The 23,902-nt window shown below is 41.2% G+C and overlaps 1 protein-coding gene across 3 annotated transcripts in view; it reads left to right on the forward strand.

Moving 5' to 3' along the window:
* CASR (calcium sensing receptor) overlaps positions 1 to 23,902 on the forward strand; it is a 110,494-nt gene that overhangs the window by 58,878 nt on the left and 27,714 nt on the right. For all 3 annotated transcript variants that reach the window (XM_037142253.2, XM_037142255.2, XM_037142254.2), the window contains exons 2-4: positions 7,581 to 8,017; positions 9,674 to 9,980; positions 14,115 to 14,993. In XM_037142253.2, the coding sequence (XP_036998148.2) occupies positions 7,833 to 8,017; positions 9,674 to 9,980; positions 14,115 to 14,993 (1,371 nt within the window). In that variant the 5' untranslated portion in view covers positions 7,581 to 7,832. The remainder of the gene's footprint in view (positions 1 to 7,580; positions 8,018 to 9,673; positions 9,981 to 14,114; positions 14,994 to 23,902) is intronic.

The raw sequence follows: 23,902 nt of genomic DNA on the forward strand, positions 1-23,902 counted from the left end.
TTTCCAGAATAAATTTTACGCTGTAATTGAAAGTAAGCTTAGTCTTCTGGAGACCCCAAATGATGTCATTAAGTCACACTAGGGAGCACTGACAGATCAGAAGAAATAAAATGACTTCCCTTTCATTGCCAAACCTCACTCAGTTTTTTCGATGAGTTCTGAATTCCAGCACCTACACATAGTACGTTTGGCCACCAGGATACAAACAATGTCATGTCAGAAGGTTTCAGTGTGAACCAGATAAACTTTCCAGTTCCCTTCTTCCTCTAAAGTTCTGTGTTTCAGATTAATGACCTGACACCCCAAAATAGTATGCTCCCATCTACCCACTCAGCAGTTAACGAGGCAAGGGATAACTTTCCCGGTCACCTTCCTTCTGACTACACAGGAATTTTCCCCTGGGAACCCTTCTTACTGTCCTCGGTAAAACTCCAGATTTGTGTATTTGTTTGTTTTTGTATTTACACCCTGTCATTATTTGTGAAAATGGGAGATTTAATAAGGTGAGGAAATTGGGGTAAAATAAAAGTGGGAAGAAAAAGTAATACTATGAATAATATTAAAGCACAAAAATGCGCCTTTTGGTTTCTGTCTTAGCTAGAGCTGTGCCACAGATTTGGCTTGCAGTTTCCGGATAGAGCAGAGACGGAACAGGAAAGGGAAGATTCATAAAGCCTATTGAATAATTTGGGCCAGTTTTTCCAAGAAAGGCCAGTATTTGCACTTGCTTAGAGATACGTTGCTAGAGCAAGCAGGCTTCTTTCCACCCATGCGCAGGAGCCAATGGTTAAACGTCAGGGAATTTTACAAATTGGTTTTTAAACCATGGTCGTTCGAAATGTGCCACGGTAGGAGCATTCAGCAAATAGTACAAATCAAGGTGCTTTTTCCTTTGGTTTTGTTTGTTTGTTTGTTTGTTTGTGTATCACTGCATGTTCCACCAGTCCTGGGGGGGGGGGCGCTCTACAGGGCCCAAGTTGCTGCAATTAAGAGGGAGAAAGGTTGGGTGTGCAAGCTTGTTAAGAAGATAGTGGGGATATGCCTGAGACCAGAGAATGACTAGAGTATGCATCAGTGTTCACCCACCCCACCTCAGTCCTTCCTTCTTTCTAATACCACCCTTTGGAATCTCCTATCTAAGGCAGATATAGCTCCCCATTCAAAAGTACACCCAAAGAAACCGGAAGGGGCTCAGGTGAAGGATTACATGCTTTCCACTAGGCCAGCATTCCCCGAGCCTGTGTTTCACAGCATTGTAACAAGTGCCCTTTGCAGGGTGGGAGGGGAGGGGGTTCCAGTGTTCGATGCCAAAATAAATCTGGAAGTGAACAAGTTAGAGTTAAGCAGGACTTTACGCAGGACTCCTCAGAGCCTTTAGGAAGCAAATGTGCCCTTGTGGTAGGTACGAAGCATGCATCGGTTCCCAAATTTATTTTAGCCCCAGAACACTTTGTAGTGGCGCATTTTGGCACATCGGACTGAAAATACACCACCTGGGTAGTCGGAGATCCTCGGTGGTTTTGAAAGGCAACACTGGAACATTATTCCACAGAAATATTCCTTTCCTGTAGGACTTGAAGCTCTGGCATTTTTTCTTTATGACATCATGATTTGCATGTCTTTGCTTTTCATCTGAACCATTTCAATAAGCCTGTGGGTATCCACTCATCCATCAGCAGAGCGTATGTAAGGGAAATGTTTCAGGAAAACAAATTTCTTAACTCGCGGCCCGCGTCCCTAGGAGCTCGCTCAGGTCTGTCAGGTAACACAGGCCGTGGCTGTATCCAAGCTGGCATACAGCTCAGCTCACGGGATTCTGAAGTATTTCTCATCATTTTTAACCTTGAACTTTTACCCCCACCCCTCAAATCCCATTCTATTTCTTCTTTCTTTTTCTTTCTCTTTCTTCTTAAGATAGCCTCATGAACTCCTAAGATGGCTTGTCCTGTCTTCACACTCCACACTTGCACTCATTCACTTAATCATTTAGGGAGCCCCTCTGCATTCTGGGCCTCAAACAAGACAGCCCAGGCTCTGTCCTCACGGAGTTCATAGTACATCATTCATAAGTGTTTGTTTCCTCTCCTAATTATCTTCTTTATTTGCTTTGTCGTGGCTGTTTCTCCCCACTTTGCTAGGTGCCCCCCGCTGCTCTTCCCCATCCCGGCTCATCCTTTCTCCTGCCTTCCCTGACAGCTTTTTCCAAAGACTAACAGGAACCCAGCTCAGCTGGTTTTTATCACGCTCCTGTCCTTGCATTTTTCCAACTCAATTAAGCTATTACCGGGGCTAAATGAGGCATGGACTCTCCAAAAGTCACACCTGTTGTCAGGGAGATGGAGGGTACACCTGTGCAGCTGGCGGGCGGAAGGCAAGCTGGCCTGGAGGGAGGCAGTCGAGTGTGACTGCCTCCCCCCCCCCAGGGTGCTGAAAGAGAACCCTCATTTTAAACAAGTGTCCCTAATTCCTTGGCAAACGTGCACCAGGTGTGCGCAAAAACCCACAGTGTGGATGTGCCCAGCGAGAGGTTTAAAAAAAAAGTTGTGAGCAGAGCTAAGTAGCCAGGTACACAGATTTTTAGTTGAACTTTCTCAGTGTCTTCCCTACCTTCATTAAAACATACACTTTTCACCTTTCTACAACAAGCTTCACACCTTACTGTTTGTATTCTTCCTGATGAATGTGACAAGGGAAGACAAAGATACTGTGCAATCACCCGGGCACAAGTCAGTATACTCCCCTTAAGAAGGGACATAACCTCTATTGAAAGTAAATTTTGGTTTCATAATCACCTTTTTTCCAGGCAACCTGGAGTTTTTATTTCTGCTGTCTAAGAAGTGAGAACTTACAGCTTTTGAGCTCGTCATGCCTCTCATTTACTGAGTGCCTTTATGTTCTGAAGGTCTGTGCCTTGGTTTTCCTCTAATTGAAATGTGGACAAAATTATTCTGCCCTAGAATCACACAATTGCCAGAAATGTTCAAGCCCAGGGTGGCTTCCATTTTGATAGAAACTGAAATGTTGCAGTGTTGACTCTAACCTTGCCTCTCGTCCTATGTTAATTTGTCCTCAACTCTGGAACTTGGATGATACAGGTTAAACAGATATTTTCTGAGCATCCATTCCGTACCCGGTTCCTTGTTCAATGATGGAGGTGCAACTGGGATCATGATAAAGCCCCTGCGTTCAGTAACCTTCAGTCTTGTGGGGTGACCCCTTCCCTCTTTTGAGAATTGCTCAACCAGCTCCTAGTTTATTCTGATTGTGCTTCATTCATTCACCCATTCATCCAGCATCTGTTAGGTTCCGGGCACAGTGCTTGTTTTCAGGCTACAAAGATGAGGAAAGGAGGTCAGCCCTACTCTCAGGAAGGTTCCAGTCCCTATTTGAATTAATTCTCGCTCCTGGCAGCCACCAGAAAGAACATCACTCTTCTCTTGGAGCTCCCTCGACACAGTGCATGCCTCTTTTCAGCATTTGCGTCATTGTGATTATAATACATCTTTCTGTCTCCTTTCAAGTCATGAGCATCTGGAAGGTAAATGCCTTACACTCCCTGGTGTCTAGCACACAAAGAAGCTCAATAAATGTTTTTTGAATGAACAAATAATTTTATGAATTTACAAATTCACGAACCTATGGAACCATAGACCGGTCTGCCCTGACCTTTTCTCCCATGTTTCTTGGATGAGAAACTCAATGCTACATCAATCATCTGTCAATACTGAAACACTCCACGACTTCAAGGACCTTCTAAACATAAAACCACGGGCACCAGCTGGTCCACGGGTCATTTCTTCTTCTAAATGTACCTGCCACTGAGATAAAGGACAAATAAAGCTTTAGCTTGTGTTTACAATACTGTTTTTTTTGTAGGAAGGCAAATATGATTACATATGATTTAAATGAAATAAACTTCTAATAAGGAGAACAAATTAGTTTATTTGTGACTCTTGGATATATAGTTAATATAGTTTCAGTAGGAAACATATAATCACAATGGCTAAAAGATTTTCTCCTCTGTTGTGTAAACCGGGAACAGCCTGCTATGGACGTTCTGCTCCATGAAACCCTCCCCTCACGGCGGCACCATCGTGCCCTAGGATATAGCTCACAGTGCAGGATGGGCTCCAAGGTCACATTCACCTCCGTGCAGCAGACTGGAGGGAAGGGGGATGAAGGGACTACAACCAACACCAGCTCTCTCGTAAGCAAAGGTCCCTGGAAGCTGCCTACAGGGCACTTTAACTGACATCTCATTGACTAAAACTTAGTCCTATGACCACACATAATTATAAATGAAGTTGAGGAAAGTAGTCTTTTTATTTTGAACAACCACTTGTCCAACGAAAAAACTACTTTACTGTGGCGAAAAAAAGGAGTATAGTTATGAGGGATACAATTAGTATTGTATCATATAGTATCATATAGTATCACAGATACTATTACTGAAGTGTTAGTGGTTATTCAAGAATTCTTGTATTCTAACTATTGCAGGCTGAGGTGACAATGACGAACTCCAATTGTTAATCCACTGTGTTACAATCACACTTGGTACTGCTCTGGTTGTCCATATCTAGGAGATGAGGGGAGTGAAAAAACCTTTTGCAACAAGGAAGTTGGGGGGGGGGGGCAATGACAAAGGAATGGATGGGGGAAGGCAGAGTGGAAGAGATGATGGAATCAACAGGACAAAGAGATTGGATAGTGGAGGAAAGAGGGAGGAAGACTCTGGAATGATTCTCAGCTCTGAAAGCAAATGGTTACCTAGTAATTGGACTAAAAAGTGTGCATTGGAGACTACTTTAGACTGATGGAGTTAACCACTGCAAATTGACCGGAAATCTCTCCTTCATCTGTTACTTCTTGCCATGAATTTTCTCTTGAAAAGACTAATGAAGTTAATAAACTTCTCTGAGTAGTTAATCTTTCATAGGAAAAAATTAACATGTCTTTGTGATCTACCCTAGCCAGTTATAATGTTCCCTCTCCTAACTGAGTACACTGCACAGGACTCCTTAAAATGCTAAGTTCTTGAGACATTCGTAATTCAGATACCAAAACTTCTCACTTGAGTAAGCTATTTGGAGAATCTATTGCCCCAACTAGAAAGTAGAGTTGGAATTGCCATCTCGACAATTGCGGATTTTCCAATACATTGCATGTTTAAAGGACCTGACTTCATGACTGGTTCAATAAATGTTAGTGTCTGTCGCTTTCCAAAGTACTTTTTAAAAATGTACTCATACAAACATTTATTCAGCAGTTACTATTTGACATACTGTGCTAAATGCTGGGAGGAAAGTTGGATTTGGCCATTGAAAACAAAGTTGTGATGTTTTTTGCCACTCCTGCTGTTAAGGTCAATTGTGATCCTCTACACCATTGGGCCCGCCCCTGGACTGGGGATTCCTGAAGTCAGGGCACACACATGTGTTTGTTACATTGGATTCCCAGGCCTTAGCGCAGGTACTCATCAAATGTATGACTGAATAGATGACCAAGGCTCAAGGAATGAAGCCAAAATGCCTAAGAGCAGGACTGGAGTTAGAGAACTAGGCTGGTCATGGGTGTTCAGACACTACCGGAGGCAATTCCGTGAATGCTGAGTATCTGGTGGGTGCTGCTTCTGCATGGGCTCCGTGCCCTGATCTAGAGTGGCTGTTGGAGGGGCTGGGGATCTTAAGAGTCAGGGGGAAGCCTGTGACAATGATTAAGAGTGTGGGCTCTGGAATCAGACCTTTATGCGTATAATTATAGTAAGTGTAATGAATCTTTTAAGATTCATTAAAAGGCTATAACAGGTAGATCTACCTGGTCTGAGGGGTCAGGGAGGGCCTCCTTTGCTATATGTTGCTCACTGCACATCTGAGGTGTTGGCACAGGTGGGATCCAGTCTGTGTTCCTCTCCCCAGGCAGTAGGTTCACCTTGGCCCAAGACTGTGTCTGCCTCGGAGTTCTTTCTCCATTTATTCAAAGGCCCCATAATTTGCCATGCCTTCCCCACCTGCCACCCCTCAGCCATGCCTCCAAAGTTATGGGCATCTGAAAGTTGAAAGATAAGCAGGTATTTTCCAAAGTTTAGGCCAGAGGGACCAAGAGGGGGAACAGCATGTATGAGGCCTGTGGGGATTTATAAAAAGCCTGGTATATTTGAAAATCTGAAGAAAGTTCACTATGGCTGGAGTGTGGAGTTCAAAGGGAAGACTAGCAAGAGTGAGGCTGGAAAAGTACTCATGCAGCTAGCATTTTCTGTAAGTTTACTCTTTAAGCTGTGCTAATGGATCTCTGTGCATTACTTTATCGAGATCCCAGAGGTTAAGTGAGTTGCCCAGGATCATACGTTAGGAAATAGTGGAACTGTGATGCAAAGCCAGGTTTAACTCCAGAGACTGTGCTTCAAACCACTTGTTCCATGGCATCCAAAGATTTGCAATGGTGAATTGCCAAGGAAAAACTGTAGAAGGGAAGGCTAGTTAAGGAATACTTGCAGAAATCCAGGCAAGAAATGTTGGTGGACTTCAGATGGCCTTGGAAATGGGGAGGAGTGGATGGATTGCAGAGAAAGTGAGGAAGTAGAATCTACGATACTTGGTGCTTGTTTGCATACGAAGGAGAAGGATGAGAAGAGAGGAGGCGAGGATGACTTCTTATTTTGTATCTTTGTGGGTGGCACGTCATTTGCTGAGGGAGGAACTGGTGAGGGAGGCACAAGTTTGGGAGGAAGGTGAGTTTAGAGATTCCAGGTTGGAAGCACCTGTGGGACATTCAAGTGGAGATGTCTAGCTGAGGGTTGGTGGCTTGGGCTTGAAACTCAGGAGAGGCAGTTCAGTTAGCTGACATCAACGTGCAGCATGCCTCCACAGAGGGACCGCTATGGCAGGAAGAGCAGCGAGTTCCTGCTGGGACAGCCGTGCAGGAGCAGAAGGACTTTCCCTGGATCCAGCTGTTGAGCTCTGTAGAGCATAACCAGACCCTTAATTTAAACAAGTCCTTTTCAAAGACGATTCTTCAAAGGTTTGTGGAATAGGACAAAAACCTTCTTCCAAGGGTTTGTCCTATTACAAACTGTAATCAGAGATCTGTGATGAGGAGGCACAAAAAAGGTAGGGGGCTACCATAATAAGTATACAAGAATATGTGGCCTTTTCTGACATTTTTGTTCAATTTAAAGTCAGATTCAAACTTAAATATGACTCATTCTACATTTTCTATAAAAACATTGCTGAATAAAGTATAATTAATGTTATTATTCTACAAGGAATGCCAATTCTGTATATTATTTACACGGAAGAATAAATGAATTAAAATCCAGTGGCAACTTCGGGGAGGCCTTAGCTTACCAGTGGTCTCTTTAAAATGTGGCCCTTACAACTGAACAGAGTCCTTCTCCCACATGAGCAATGAAAGTTTTCTGTATCTTACATGAAGTGCTATAAAAACGAGATCCTGAGCCAAGCCTTCCCCACCTGCTACCCTTCAGCCTCTCTAAATAGAAATCTGGAGTTGCCTGTTGCAGTCATCATACCAAGATGAGACTTGGGCTTAGTTGAATTCACTTTGTCTCTCTCTTCTTTTAGAAAGCGTCACAGACAGTCTCTACATGATGTGGCATCTAAAGACTAAAGAGCCATCCACCTCACTAGTCCACAGTGAGAAGGCGAGACTCGGGATTCAAACACCACGACTCCCATTCTGCTATTAATCACTCTGTAGACATGTGCCCCCACCACAGGGAGTGAACTGCACCAAGGGGGAACGTTCTTGGGGTCCCCAAACCTCCAGCACTTCTTCCAGCACTTCTTGTCTCTCTCCCTGGAGAGAAAACAACTATGGCACTTTATAGCGGCTGTCTGATCCTCTTGGCATTTACCTGGCACACTTCTGCCTACGGGCCCGACCAGCGAGCCCAGAAGAAAGGGGACATTATCCTTGGGGGACTCTTTCCTATTCATTTTGGAGTAGCAGCCAAAGATCAAGATCTAAAGTCGCGGCCAGAGTCTGTGGAATGTATCAGGTAAGGAAAGGAGCCAAGTCAAAGAGTCTCTTCTCTGCTGGTGGATGGAATCAAGCCGTACCAAACCCAAAATGATTTCTTCAGACTTGGTTCTCTCTTTTCAAAAGTGGTGATTTGAAATCATGCTGAAATGTATTATTCCTTCATCCTCGACTTTTTTAAAGGATTTTTTTCCAAAAGTGAAATGTCAGTGATACGAAGTAGAAAAATCCATAAACTAGGCACAATTCCCTCCAACAGGATTTGCAGAGTCCAATGGACTGTATATCACCTTTCTTAATCCGGACATCAGGGCCCATTACTGCACCCCAAGTCCTGACCCATCTCCTAAGAGAGAATAACACTTTCTTTATGAGGCCTGCGACTTCCAAAGTGACCCTTCCTTGGTCTTCCTAGAAGCTGGAAAATGAAAATTAAAACTAGGATCGTTCCAACGAAACTAGATTTCTGTCTCAGTTCTCTGAGATCTCACAAACTAGATAACATTTTCACAATTTTCTTATGAATGCAGGAAAAGTAAGTGGCGAGTTTTACTGATCCTGATTATGTCCTTCACAGAACCCACATGACAAAGGCCCTGTTTGTTGTTCCCTGCTGGACAGTTGTGCACGTGTCACATAAGATTAAGAAAGAAGCTTGGCCTTAAATAATACATCTTTTTAATTATATTAAACAAAGATAACAAAATTAGCTTAGCAGTATAGATGTTTTATATAATAAAAAATTCTATATCTCTTAATAATTTTGCAGGTTTTAAACATATAATTAAGTACCAGAAACATAAAGAAAAGGACTATGAGAAAAGATCGCATTAAAAGTTAGATCAGAGCCCTTAGGCCCCTAAATGATACAGTGGGTAGAACAGATTGTGTTTCTTGCTGCCTGTCATTGAGCTCAAGTGGGACAGCCCACGATGGAGGGAGAACCTACGCAGTTGCTCTCCGCACTGATACACTGGTTCAGCACATTTATCGAGCCCTCACTCCGAGCCAAGTCCTCGGAGAGTAAAACTATGTCACAGATCCCATTTCTCTGCGTTAATTTGCTTGATTTTTACTTAAAACCATGTTCTTTAAAAAGCAGTCCATGCTCAGCTTTTAAAATAGAAAATATAAATAAGTCAAAAGCACACAATTTTAAAACTCAGATTCTACCACCGAGAAACAACCAGTTTCTGAAGTCTTCCTGTACATAACATTTGTTTGTTTGTTTGTTTACAAAGATGAGATTACTTGTTTCCCTTTCCTCTTTGACCTCCACGACTGTCATGCTCTAAATTTGTGACTTTGCAAATCGAAGGTTATTCTTGGGCTCTCACGTGTTAAAATCCTAATCTATTTTTATTTTCCCTAATCCTTCTTCTTTTTAAATATCTGTGTTTACTAAAGTACCTCACATCAGCTAATTCAAATTCTTTGCTGCATGAGGCTAATACCAGTCTTCATTCTCATTGCTCCCTAACTCTGTGAGGCACCATGCTGAGACTTTTGCATAATTACCTCCTGTTTGCAGCCACTCGATGAAGGTGTCATCCCCATTTACAGGGAGAACCTTGAGCCCCAAAGAACACACTGTCGTGAAACCAGAAATTAACAGAGCCAGGGTTCCAACCCAGCTTCACCCAGTCCTTACTTTTCTTCCACTGCTTTCTTCCAGGTATAATTTCCGGGGATTTCGCTGGTTACAAGCCATGATATTTGCCATAGAGGAAATAAACAGCAGCCCGGTCCTTCTCCCCAACATGACTCTGGGATACAGGATATTCGACACTTGCAACACCGTTTCCAAAGCCTTGGAGGCCACCCTGAGTTTTGTGGCCCAGAACAAAATTGATTCTTTGAACCTCGATGAGTTCTGCAACTGCTCACAGCACATCCCCTCCACCATTGCTGTGGTGGGGGCCACTGGCTCCGGCATCTCCACGGCAGTGGCAAACCTGCTGGGGCTCTTCTACATTCCCCAGGTACCCGGGCCTTCTGAGACGGGGCAGCGTGGGCTGGGGCCGGGAGAACCAGGCTTGGAGGACTGCCGTGCCCAGTGTCCAGTTTGCTCTTTTCCTTTAAATGAGTGGGGACACTGGATCATGACCATTTGGGATTTCTGAGACCCCCCCCATGTCAACATCAACTAGACCTTCACAGCTCTTCAAAAATTCATTTAAATATACCTTATATAAAACTTTGTGGCTACCTTTTATTTATTTATTTATTTATTTTTATTCCTTGTATAAAACTTTTTTTCCCCAACGTGTTCAGCACTTTATTTCCCACTCTGTTCCTTTAACAAATGACCTTTTTTCTGCCTTTACTAAGAGAACTGAGACCATATGGTCTCTTTCAAATATGGACCACAAATCCATTCTTTCAAACCCCAAATATGTCCCTAATCCTATTTCCTGAAACAGTGCTGCCTATCAACCATCTGGTTGAAAATTTAGCTCAGAGGGAAGCAAAGCATATTTTCTCACAAAACAGGAACTTAGTTACTATGTTGCACATTCTAGAAATAGAAAATATTCTATTTCACTCAACAACTGTTTATCGAGTGCACATGAAGAAGCAGACTGTGCCTTGCAGGAAGTCAACCTGGGTGGGGAGGCGTCTGCAGTTGCAGTGAGTTGCACATTCACTGAAGCAAGTGCTTTTATAAACATTTATTCAAAGTTGCAAATTTTTTCGCCAAAACACCCCCAGAAAACTCTAACTGTCATTTTATTACAACCTGATTTCCTCCCTTAACACTATAGAGCAAAGCTTTTTCATGTTCATATTTATAGATCTATGACCTCACTCTATAACAGCGAAAAGTTGGAAACAACCTGAATGTCCATGGGTGGGAGAATCAGCTCAATTGTGTTACATTCCTTATATCAGTTTTTAAATTAACTTATAAATCACACTTAATCAAATTTAAATTTATTTTTTTCATGTTCAGTATTTAAAATTTATGAAGTATGCTTGATAAATTCACATTTCTCTGTTGTGAGGTCTTTGTTTGGTGATGGCCGTTATCCTTTTATATACATGTGACAACTGAGAAAGTCTTGTCATCATTTCCCGAATATTTACTTCAGGGAATTAAAGGTGTTTCCCATGGGGAAGCCCTGGCTCTATAACTTTTGGGCTTAAAATGGTCTAACAAAGCCCACATCAGTGAAGGTGTTGGGCAAGATACAAATGTGCATTTTGTAGATTCGGAATATGATGCAGTATTATTTTCAATGCACAGTTATCCCACGGCTAACAGGTATAAGAGGTTATTATCATCAAGAGAGAACATGAAGGAGACGATTTTAATTTTTTGTGGTTTGAATGAAAGATAACGTTAAGCTGAATTTAAATTTTAAAAGTGCTAAGAAGACTAGAATGGTTAACAGTCACAGAGACAGTTAAAACAGAACACGATGAGAACTTAAGCGAAATTCCAACACTCATTTTATGGTTTAGTCTAGCTTTGTATTTTTTAATTACACACAAGAGAGACATTCTAATCTTTTCATTTTTATAGAACTTCTGAAGATAAAAGTCTGGTCTCACATCTTCCATAGTCATTCATGTCTTGCATATGTACCTCGATATTTCTTTTTTGTTTTGTTTTTATTTAAGTATAGTTGCTATACACTACTATATTAGTTTCAGGTATACAGTATAGTGGTTCTGCATTGATGTACCTTTCAGTGTGGTCACTGCACTAACCCTAGTAACCATCTGTCGCCTCATGGGTATCAGTGTGTTCCCAGCAATGGCTCTCTGCTCTGGCTGCGTGCTGGAATCGGTTGGAGAGTTTTAAAAATACTGATGCCTGGGTCTTATTCCCCAGAGATCCTGGTTTCGTTGATATGAGATGCAGCTTGGGCATTGGGAATTTTGAAAGCCCCCAAAGCCATTCTTTTTCTTTTTCTTTCTTTTTAATGAATGTTTTTTATTTAGTTGTCCAAGGCAATTCTAACGTGCAGCAGAGTTGGGAACTGCGGCTCTGCAGGGCGGGGTTGGTGGCATTTCCAGGCCGCTGGCGCCACCAGGTGGATGAAACAAGCAGACCAGCTAGACTCTTCTAACCATTGTAATTGTGGTTAGGACAGTTTTCTGAATCACCCATGAAACTCTCCCCTTTCACAATGAGAAAAAAATTTCTGTGTTTTTAAGGGTTTTTTAGGGGCAGGGGGTGCAAGGTGGTGTTTACCACCAAACTGGACAAATGTTATGAATGCATCCTTTAAGAGAAACAAACACACCGGGGAATATTTTGTTTTATTTTTATTCCTTTAAAACCATTTTTAGCCCACTTTTCAAATAACCAAGAAGTAAGTAATAATGGATGGATTTACAAAATGCCAAACTAGGTTTTTCATTTGTAAAACCCTGATTCAGGAGCCTATTGGTTGGGTCTACAAGTAGAGCTTTCTTAAAAAACAATAACATCTCAACAAATTATTTTTATCTAACTACCTCATTAACTCCCAGAGTAGAGCAAGAAGGGGCTTGCTCTAATCAACAAAAAAATTGTCAAGTTCATATTATAACTTCCAAACAACAACAACAAAAAAACCCCCTGCCCTTTAGCAAGGTTGGCCTGGTTCTTTCATTGATCAATGCATTTTATGTTTCTGATATAAAAACTGTTCATTAATAAGAAAGAACATATTGGGAAAATTCATTTTAAAACACTGAATATAGAAATTGTCTCAACTGGCAATAAATATTGAAAAAGGCATTCCCTCAAATATCTTTAACTTTGTATTCTTAAGAAGTTCAAAAATCTTTCTAGATAACTAGAGAACAAGTGATATTAAATACCCCTCATTACTGAGAAGAAATTTCGTGGAGTATAAAAATGCTTTGCTCTTCAGAAGAAATGGTCCAGTAACTCGGAACTTCCTAACTAGTGAGTTAAGACACGCAGCAGTGCTACAGGTGGGCCACGGCCTGCCAAGATACTGATTCCCTCAAAGTTTGGGATGGCTGGGCAGGGTTGAGGGCAGTCACAGTGTCCCCTCCCTGGGTGGGTAAGCCTCTTCCATTGACTTCAACTTCTATGTTTGCCTCAATGTGGGGGAAAAAAAGTTGAGAAGCTCTGTACTAAGAAATGATTTACGCGATATTCAGATACTTCTTCAGGCAATGAGCTTATACTGTCAAAGGTAAAGCTTTCTTCCCTTGGTGGCCCACACCCATGCTCAAATGTAGAACTGACTATGTCTAAGAAAGTGGGAAAATAGCAAGGCAGCTCCTCTGGGGTTCCTTTTCAGCCTCTCTAGGTGTTAGAGACTCACATCAAAAGCCTGTCAGTTGAACCCACTGAGAAGCCACAAGAGGAAAGGATGCTTTTCTGGCTATATTTCAGGATGTGTGCCATTGTTACTGTGCTGCAGGGGAATTGAGCCTCATAAACCTAATGGCTAATTGAGCCCGAAAGATAAACAGTTCTTAGAAATGACTGCAATGGAGGGTACTTTTATCTAAAGTACTGTGGGGAAACCAGAAGGGGGGATGGGAGAGGGAAGAGAGTGAAGAGCTGGAAACTGGGAACAGATGGGAAGCGAGAAACCAGGCAGACTAGGAAAGGGGAACCCCTTGGGGCTCCTCTGAAGAGATTTAGGTTCACAACCCAAAGGGAACCTGTACCTTCCAGAAGTGAGTCATGGACAAAGTGTTCATCACAGTAAAGGGGAAGCTGAAATGTTCAGGTTAGAACCAGGACCCAACAGTCAGAGGATGCGTACATGGGTATATTATAACCTGTGAGGCAGTACAGAGAAGGTTAGGAGAAACTAGGGAACAGGGCATATACGCTCTCCTTGAAAGAATAAATAGATCCCACTATTGTTGGATTGACTCTATGGCCAGACCCGTGTTTGAAGGTAGAATTGTGAAGACCCACCCACTGGGCATTAGAATGCTCCCTGATAGATAGACAGCTTGGATATTCACACTGGAAAGGAACAGATTCTAGCCGTCTTCACCCTTTTATCGCGTCTGCAGTGAATGACACGTTTGATAAATTGTGTTAATAAATGCTCCACAAGCCACCTCCATGCAGCCTTGAGGCTCACCCAACACCTCCCTCATTCATTCATTGTGTTCTATATTCTTTCCAGGTCAGTTATGCTTCCTCCAGCAGACTCCTCAGCAATAAAAATCAATTCAAGTCCTTTCTCCGTACCATTCCCAATGATGAGCACCAGGCCACCGCCATGGCAGACATTATCGAGTATTTCCGCTGGAACTGGGTGGGCACCATTGCTGCTGATGATGACTATGGCCGGCCAGGGATCGAGAAGTTCCGAGAAGAAGCTGAGGAGAGGGACATCTGCATTGACTTCAGCGAGCTCATCTCCCAGTACTCTGATGAGGAAGAGATACAGCACGTAGTAGAGGTAATCCAGAATTCCACAGCCAAAGTCATCGTCGTTTTCTCCAGTGGCCCAGACCTTGAACCTCTCATCAAGGAGATCGTTCGGCGCAATATCACGGGCAGGATCTGGCTGGCCAGTGAGGCCTGGGCCAGCTCTTCTTTGATCGCCATGCCGGAGTACTTCCATGTGGTTGGAGGCACCATCGGATTTGCCCTGAAGGCTGGGCAGATCCCAGGTTTCCGGGAATTCTTGCAGAAAGTCCATCCCAGGAAGTCTGTCCACAATGGTTTTGCCAAGGAGTTTTGGGAAGAAACATTTAACTGCCACCTCCAAGAAGGTGCTAAAGGACCTTTACCCATGGACACCTTTCTGAGAGGTCAAGATGGTGGCCAGATAAGCAACAGCTCTACTGCCTTCCGACCTCTCTGTACAGGGGATGAGAACATCAGCAGCGTTGAGACCCCTTACATGGATTATACACACCTACGGATATCCTACAATGTCTACTTAGCGGTCTACTCCATTGCTCACGCCCTGCAAGATATATATACCTGCTTGCCTGGGAGAGGACTCTTCGCCAACGGTTCCTGTGCTGACATCAAGAAAGCTGAGGCTTGGCAGGTATATCCTTCACTTAAATAGCAGTTCTCTGTGTAATAAAGCAGACTTTGGCTGATTCAGGTAAAGCACATTAAATGGTAACCTAAAAAAAGACAAGATCTCAATAAGATCACTAAATGTAGCTTTGTTTTCAAATCGCCCTTTCAAACATCTGAGCGACTGACTTCTGAACTACTTACTGATAGTAATTTAGCTTGATTATCCATTTAAAGCTTTAGCTCCACTATTCTTTAGCATAGTGGTTCGGAACATCACGAGAGTATGGCCCTTAAAAGATTTTTAATATCCTGTGACAGATTTAGTACTGAGTAGAGGATGTTTTTCTAACACTTTAAGGTAAAGGTACTGTTCTTTTGTGAATAACAATTATTTGTTGAGTACCTATTATGGTCCATATGCTATCAGACATAAAGCTAGTGTTAGTGTGTTTAGTCTCCACTTTTACCATTATATTACTCAAAACATAGCATGCCGGACCACCCGACCTGCCAACTAAGCTTAGGACACAAGCAAATCAAAGACACAGAAACAACTTGCCTTAAAATGATTTGATATTGGCTATTTCAAAAAGAAGCGCTAAAATAGTTACAATAGAAAATAATCAGAACTTAAATAGAATTCCAACACTCATTCTATAGTTTAGTCTAGTGTCTATATTTTCTTAGCAACACATAAGAGAGACATCCTAATCTTTTCATTTTATAGAACTGAAGATAAAAGTCTGGCCTTACATCTTACATAGCATACTTGTCTTGCATATTATCTTGTTGATTTTTATCTTTTGTTTTATTTTATTTTTATTTCAGCATTGTTGTATACAATACCATATTAGTTTCAGGCATGTGATATAGTGGTTCTATCTTACAACGTGATCACCACACTAGTAACCATCTACATTCCCTTTCACCTTTCACCCATCCCTCCGCCCCCTCAACCCTCTGTATCTCTGTGTCTGTGAGTTGATTTTTGTTTGTCTGGTTTTTTAAAAATATTCCACATATAAGTGAAACTATACTATATTTGTCTTTTTCTGACTCCATTCACTTAGCATAATATTCTCTAAGACCATCCATGTTATTGTAAATGTCAGGATTTCATTCTTTTTATTACTGAGTAATATTCCATTGTATATAATTATATACCACGTATTCTTTATTTGAAGAAAACAAAAACACCAATTCAAAAATATATACATGTACTTTTATGTTCGTTGTGGCATTATTTACAACAGCCAAGATATGGAAGCAACCTAGGTGTTTGTTGATAGATAAATGCACCCTGATATTTTAATCAAATCATGTTTTACACTCATTTTGTATTTTTCTTAGTTCCAGGCTGACCAGGGGAGAGACTGAATGATAGGAGGGGGAGGAGGGAGTCCCTGAATTTAGCTGAATGACCCAACCTCCAGCTTCAGCTCTAGCTCCTGAATTTTCTAACTGCATCTGCTTAGGCAAGCTGCTACTCTAAGACAGTTTCTTTTTCTGTAAAATGACCCTAAGTTCTAGCCAACTGTCCACTCTAGGTTCTTCTTAAGATGAAATGAGATGATATATGTGAACACAATCTGTAAATTTTTAAGCTCTAAATAAATGGAGATTATTATAGTCAGCAATACGCCTCTAATCAATTAATCAATTAGGCCAAAATAACTAAAATAACTTTGTATACAGAACCCAACCACATAGACCCTTGGGAAAAGATACCAAGAAACCAAGAGTGTACAACCGGTGTCGGTTATTTTAGAGATTCTCAGGGGATAAGGAGTGACTGTCCAGACTTGGCAGAATGAGTCAGGACCTACAAGTATTTAGTTGTTCTGGTGTGGGAAAAATCTCACTCAGGCATCATTGTTGGCTAAAGTTTCTAATCTCTATGAGGTCCTTAAAGTTTCCTTCCTTGCACTGCACTCACCCCACCCACACCCTCAACCCTGTCAAAGAAAGAAGAACTCTAATGAAGGTCAAAGACCAAAAAGACTTCAGCAGCCATGAGGTTAAGTTGTGAAGTTTTAAGAAGGAATGAAGAGACAATCTTCGAGTAAATACTATTGTCTTTTCTCTCTTTCTTTACATGTCCTCTGGAAAGAGGAACCCAGCCTTTGAAAGCCTATAGAATCAGGGTGGGGTTGAGGGAAAAGAGGCTTCCAGTGGGTAACTTGACAGTTCTGCTCTTCAGTGAATCTTCTCCCAAACAAGGAAGTAAGATCCAGATGGTCAAGATCAAAGCCTGGACATGGAGAGAAAAAAAAAAAAAAAAAAGGCGAGAATTGGGCTATCATCAAATAGGGACTTTTAGTTGCATACTATAGAAAACCCAAACCAACCTGCTTAAACAGAAGAAGGAACATTACTAGTAGCTTATAACACTGAAAATCTCAGAAGCATTCCAAGTACAATAGATGATTTCATCTCCAACTCTGTTACTTATTCCTCAGAATTAACAGTTTTCAGCCTCTGCAGAAGCTTTAGGTTCATGAACTCCTTGCTTCCCAGGATCTCCTGTAAAAATCCCACGCTTCACATCTATTGGCCAGTCCAGGGCCACATATTCACCCCTGAAACTAGGAGTGGAGTCCTCCCAAACTACCATATTATGGCAAGGCAGGGAACAGATCCCCCAAGTTAAATTCAGGATGCTATTACCAAAAGGAGGAGAAAAGAGAAGCAAAGCAGCCAAAATAAAGTGTCTGCTACACAGACACCTCAGCTGACCCTCGTACAGGCAAAGCTGGGACCTCCTGACTGACACACAGTCTGGTACAATTCATCTGGGAGAGGAAACCGGAAAACAAGGTCAGAGCTCTGAGGAAGAATAACACGCAGGCATTAGCCAAAATGTGATGAGTGCTTGCTGTAAATCTCCTTTGAGACTTCAGACTCCAGGCAGTTGGGCGGGCATTCCAGAATTAAACATCTTGGCCACGTCTCAGAAGACAAACCAGCAATTCTTACTAAGCAATTCTTATCAACACTCACTATTAAGACCTGCATGAAGACCCATCACCCCTACAATCTATACAATATAGTCCAAGAATCTCGGTCTGGAATTCCACCCTGACTTCTCTCAACTGCCTTATAAGCCAGTCTTTCTGGCATCTCCACACTAAACATTAATTTATTTTGGCATAGAATTTTTGCTAAGACACTATCCCACACCCAAAGAGCCATCAATTTTTGCCTCCCATCATTGTCCACTACAAACTTTTAACTCTTCCAAATTTCACTTTCTCCTGAAAAACGTCTTTTCAAATCATATACCCCCCACACACACTCTAAGACCATTCTTTCTTCCTCATTTTTGCCACTTATATACCCAGCTTAAGCTTACACAGCTCATCATTTGGCTAAAATAGTAAGATCAATTACAATTTTCTTTTGTTGACTTAACCCTCCTAAAATTAATCAACAAACCAATTCATACGCCTTAAAAGTAACACTAACAGGCAATTTATGAGCATAGAAGATGCGCTTTCCTCCTGACCCCCACGGCGATCCCCGAGCCCTCCTCATGCTGCTTGTCAGCTCCCTCTTCACTCTGAGTCCACCGTTGCACTACTCTAAACTTCATGAGAGCAGGAACCATGTTCGTATTGTTCAGCACTGTGTTCAGAACACCTGACACCTGAATATGTGTAGAGTAAATGAGTGGATGAGTAGCAGTCTAATTGATTTGACCTGACAACACTGCCTAGAGTTTTTTTCAGAGAATTGTTCAACCTTGAAACAAACACTGTGGCTGGATATTCTAAGCTCTGATTGGAAGATCCTGGGTCACACGCCCAACAATCAAATTGAATGGAACATCATGTAAGTCAGCATGGAACTGTCTCTTCCTTTTATCAAGATGATTGTGCACCAGACACACTTCCTACTTTCCTCTACCTTGCACAGACCATTCAATAGACAAAAACCAGGTATGCATGGTGACAGAACCATGGCAAAAATAAAAGCCAAACAAAATTGATCTTTCCAGAAATTGCTTGTAGTGTTGGGGGTTGGGAGAGGGAAGGTGAATTGAGGTGAGAACCAAAGGAGATAGAGAAGATGGAGCCAGAAAACAGGGCTGAGGTTAGAGAAGGGAATTGATCTAGGATTTTCCCTACACTTGCAGCACAGGAAGTGGGCAAGAAGCAATAGGCTCCTTATCTGTGTGAACTCTTCCTCATTATCTGTGTGAATGGAGTGTTTTGTGCATCCCACGCCACTTGCCCTCTGTGCTAAGAAGTGATGCCATGTGTAAGAGGTGGAAATTGTAGACAAGAGTGCAGTGGAGAAGGTTTGTAGTCCCTAGTCTTTGGTTTAATTCAATTGACCGATGCCAAGGGGTGATTCCCATTTATGCTTATACCGAGCAATAGTTTGACTTTAAAATCCTTTAGAAGAAATATCCTAAAAGGCCACAAGATGGAAATATTAGCACATAGAAGGTAATAAAATATGTGACCATCTAAGCATGTGCATATTATACATTTTTGTACCTCTTTTCTTATTTTTTTTAATTATTGACACATTTATGCATTCATTGGTTGATTCTCATATGTAACCTGACCAGGGATGGAACCCACAAACTTGGTGTATTGGGACAATGCCCTAAGCAACTGAGCTACCCAGCCAGGGCTATACCTCTTTTATTACATGTCTTCCTCGGTGTTTAGTGTTCTTTGTGAACCTGTCAGTCTCTTTGTGTTTGTATATTACCCTGTATGTTTAAGTTATTTTATTAGCTTTTTCTTCTCTTTTCCCCTTCATTCATTCTTTTTTCCTCGTATTCTTCCTCAAATAAAATAATTTAGAAGATACTATACTGATTTATAACCTCAGTATCATTTCTCATACTTTCTCTTTTAAGGAAGCTATTAGTTTCTTCTTTTAAAACTCTGAAAAAAGAACAATGTTCTTTCTGGGGGAAATATCTCAATTTTTTTGTAACTTGTGTTGCTTTTCTATGTGTCCGTAACTCTCAATTTAAAGATTCTTTACCATTGCTTTTAAGGGTGAAATTGTTTCCAACTCCACCTTACCTGTTATGCAAGGTTACAATGCCAGAAATTAGGTACTCAAATGCAAAACTTGCAAGTAAACATGGCAAAAGAAATATTAAAGATGTCTAATGAGGTAACTTAGACATGTGACTTAGTAAACAAATAATTGATTAATAGGTATAAGTGGACAAGGTGAAATTTTTGACTCATAAAATTCATACTCATGTGATGTTACATATGTACCTGCTGTGAAGATGAAACACTATAGTACTGTTCAGGTTAGGATTTGAAGTAGAAAGAAAATAAAAAATGTCATTCAAGATGAGCCTTGAAGGCTGGATAGGATTTGTGGAAAGGATCTGTTCCTTGGAGGAAAAAATATCCAGACTGAAAAAAAAATAAGAGTTCATGCTGTATGGTTCCATTTATGATATTCTACTTCTAATGAAAGAAGACAGATCAGTGGTGGCCTAGGCTCGCAAGTGGGGGCGGGACTGACTTGGAAGGGGGGACTCAGGGCGCCTTTTGGGATGATGGTAGTGGCAGTTACACAGACACGTACATTTGCCAAAACTCAGAACTACAATCTTAACATGTGTGTGTGTTTTATTCTATGTGAACTACACCTCAGTAAAGTTGACGTAAAATACAAAACAATGGGAAGTCCCTGGGGTGGGAAAGTACAGGCCTTTCGTGGAGATTTGGATGTCATTCGGTTTCGACCACCGTTCTGATTATGGCCTCTTGGATTGCCATGAGCTTTTTACATGTGTCTACCATTCCGCTTTTTAAACACGCCCATTTTCTCAACTTCAATTTTACACAAGTTAACCTGTTGTAACTAGAGATGCACAACTTAATAGATAGACTATCTAATTTGACTTCTATACCTGAATAGGTAATATATAGTGTAATGGTTGAGAGTCTGGACTCTAGGACCGGACTAACTGGATTTAAGTCCCATTTGCTACCTAATAACTTTATAACCTGGGGAAGTCACTAAATGTGCCTCAATTTCTTCACCTCAAAAAAATGGCAGTAATGGAACTTATAGATTTATTATGAAGATAACATTGGTTAAAATGTATACGGTGTTTAGTATACTGCCTATATATGTTAAGTGTTCAGTAAATCTTAGTCTTGAGTATTATTGTTTTGTAGGTGAGGAAAGACTCAGGCCAAAATTATTTTCCCAAAGTCATATAGCTAGCTGGTAAGAAAGGCAACAGCCCAGGTGGGCTGTTCCCTGATGAGGCCAAGGTAACAGTTAAAAGAACTGTGCCCAGTTGTCCCTCTGGGCACATGCTCTCTAGTTCCTGAGAGGTAAGCCAGATCAGCTGATGGTTTCATAGTGAAGACTAAGGTCCATAGCCTTAAGCCCTGGGCATTCCCCAGAGTAAACCAAGTGTCCTGAACTCTGGTTCACACACAAACACAAAAAGAAATACGGTCTGTGCAAGTAAGTGAGAGTGGATGTCAGAGTATTTGAACATCTACCTGCCCATCTTGAACACTACTGTATATCTTATCCCTAAAAAAAGTGCCTGCTTCACCCATATTGGTTACCCAATAAATACTTGTTGAATGAACAAATAGGTAAAGGAAGAGAATGGGACAAAGGTAAATACTGAGCGAAGACTGGGGTTAAGTGGATGACGAGGACAGTACATGGGCATGGACCGAGAAAACAGAGAAGGTAAGTGGTCTTAGAGAAGCTGGCAGTAAATTTTCACACAATAAAACTGCAATAATTTTGACTTCATAAATTTGGGCTGAATTTGGCCTCTTCATTATCAATGAGTTGAGTGACTAAGGGAAGACACCACTTTGGTAAAACTTTACAAGTATAAACAGGATTATTGAGACAAAGATCAAGAAACGACTACATTTTAAATTCTTATTTTTAAAAGTTGACACAGGCTTCCTAAGAACCTTTATCAGGACCAATGGATTAGCCTAATTCATACCAATAAGTATGCCTAAAAGAAGAAAAGAACCTTTTGTAAACCCATTTTGGCCTTTTTTATTAAGAGAAGGAGGAGGAAGAAGAGGAGAAAAGCCGGTCCTTCGTTCAGTCAGTCTGAATTAATTTATTATAGCTAATTGAATAATTCTGGGTTCTCTCTATATTAAAAGACTTCCAGTCCTTCAGTCCAGCCTTTCATTGCTCCCTTCATCTTCCGGCACACTGCTGTCATCGTTCTTATATGGGAAAGTTGTTTTTCAGACGTACCCTTCTCTTCAGGCAGCTCTCAGCTGTTACTAAAACATCATTGTGTTGTGGTGACTCCAACTTCCCTTTACCTCACCAAGGCGGTAGAAGTTTTATAATCAATTTATTCCACATTTTGAACATTGCAGGTGTGTCCAAACTTTTGGCGTCTCTGAGCAACACTGGAAGAACCGTTGTCTTGTGCCACACATTAAATACATTGCGACATGTAATCACAAAAAAAATCTCATATTTTAAGTAAATTTATGAATTTGTGTTAAGGCTGCATTCGTAGCCATTCTTACCCATATTATGGCCCACAGGCCACAGGTTGGACACCCCAGAACCAGAAATTAAATGTATGCTCTTAATCAAAACATGACATACAAAATATAATATTTAGCTGCAGCTTTCTTAAAAGATCACAAAGAAAATATTTCCCCAGAAAAATTCCTCTTTCTTTAATGAAGAGAAAGTTAACATTTTATCCAATGAAAACTATAATTCTCCTGATATGTCTACTGTACCATATGTCTTCTGATGTCTTAAGTAAAATCACTTAGTGCATTTTAAAACAAATGTTGCTAATAGTTCCCTGTCTGCCTGCTTGTTTTTCTTTTTGTTTTAATCTAGAGGCTTTATTTTTCTTTTTAAATCAGAATACAAGAACATAGATTATAATTATAGCTCAAAGGGAAAAATTGTGTTGACCCTTTAAACCCATTCTACAGTTTTCAGTAATTTGCTTTTCAACACACACACACACATATATATATATGTGTGTGTGTGTATATATATATATATATATATATATATATATATATATTTAAGTTCCAGTAGATTACATAAAAGCCTTAATTTTTATGGTCCTTAATGTAAGTTTTTCAAAAAGTGAATCCTTTGCCTTTTCACTTGATTGGAAAGTTCTTTTGTTCATTTGTTTGCTTGTTTGTTTTTGTTTGAGTGTAGAACTTAGACCCCTGTGTTTTCAGTGAGAATCAGCCTGACTCAGTCCAGCTGCTCTGGTGAGAACGCCCAATGCGGGACAGCCAGAGTGAGAACAGACATTCTTGTCTCATTCCTGATCTTAGGAGGAAAGCCATCTTTCACCATTAAGTATGATGTTGGTAATGTCGGTTTTTCATAGACGCCCTCTCTAGGGTTGAGGAATTTCCCTTTTATTCCTAGATTGCTAAGAGTTTTAAACCAGAATGGAGGCTCGATGTTTTAAACACTTTTTCCATATCCACAGAGATGAACATATGGTTTCTCTTGTATAGCATGTTAGGGTAAAAACTAACCTTGAGATCCTGCGATAGAAGTTACTTGGCCACAGTGTATTTTCCTTTTCGTAGTTAGCTAGATTTGATTTGAGGTGCAGTGGAAGTGAGTACCCCTGCACTCGCAGGCTAGCTTGTGTCTCACTCTTTCTTGGTGCCTCATTGACCCCTAGCACTGGCCAGATCCTGCATGAAAGACAAGCTGCTGAGTGCCTGCTGCCTCGTCCTGACCCATGTCAGGGGCATGCAGGCAGCAGTGCCAGGAGCCTGACGATGCTGCTGTAGAGCATGGCCAACAGAGCACAGGCTCTGCACCCCCTGCGAGCTGTGTCACCCTGGAAAAGATACTTTTGTTTTACGTGCCTCCGTTTCCCCATCAATAAAATGGGATAATAGCACTACTTGTTGTGAAGATTGGATTAGATAGTAAATG

This window comes from Artibeus jamaicensis, unplaced genomic scaffold (assembly GCF_021234435.1).
Source record: "Artibeus jamaicensis isolate MK-2021 breed Jamaican fruit bat unplaced genomic scaffold, CSHL_Jam_final contig_3126, whole genome shotgun sequence".
In the NCBI taxonomy this organism is placed as follows: domain Eukaryota; kingdom Metazoa; phylum Chordata; class Mammalia; order Chiroptera; family Phyllostomidae; genus Artibeus; species Artibeus jamaicensis.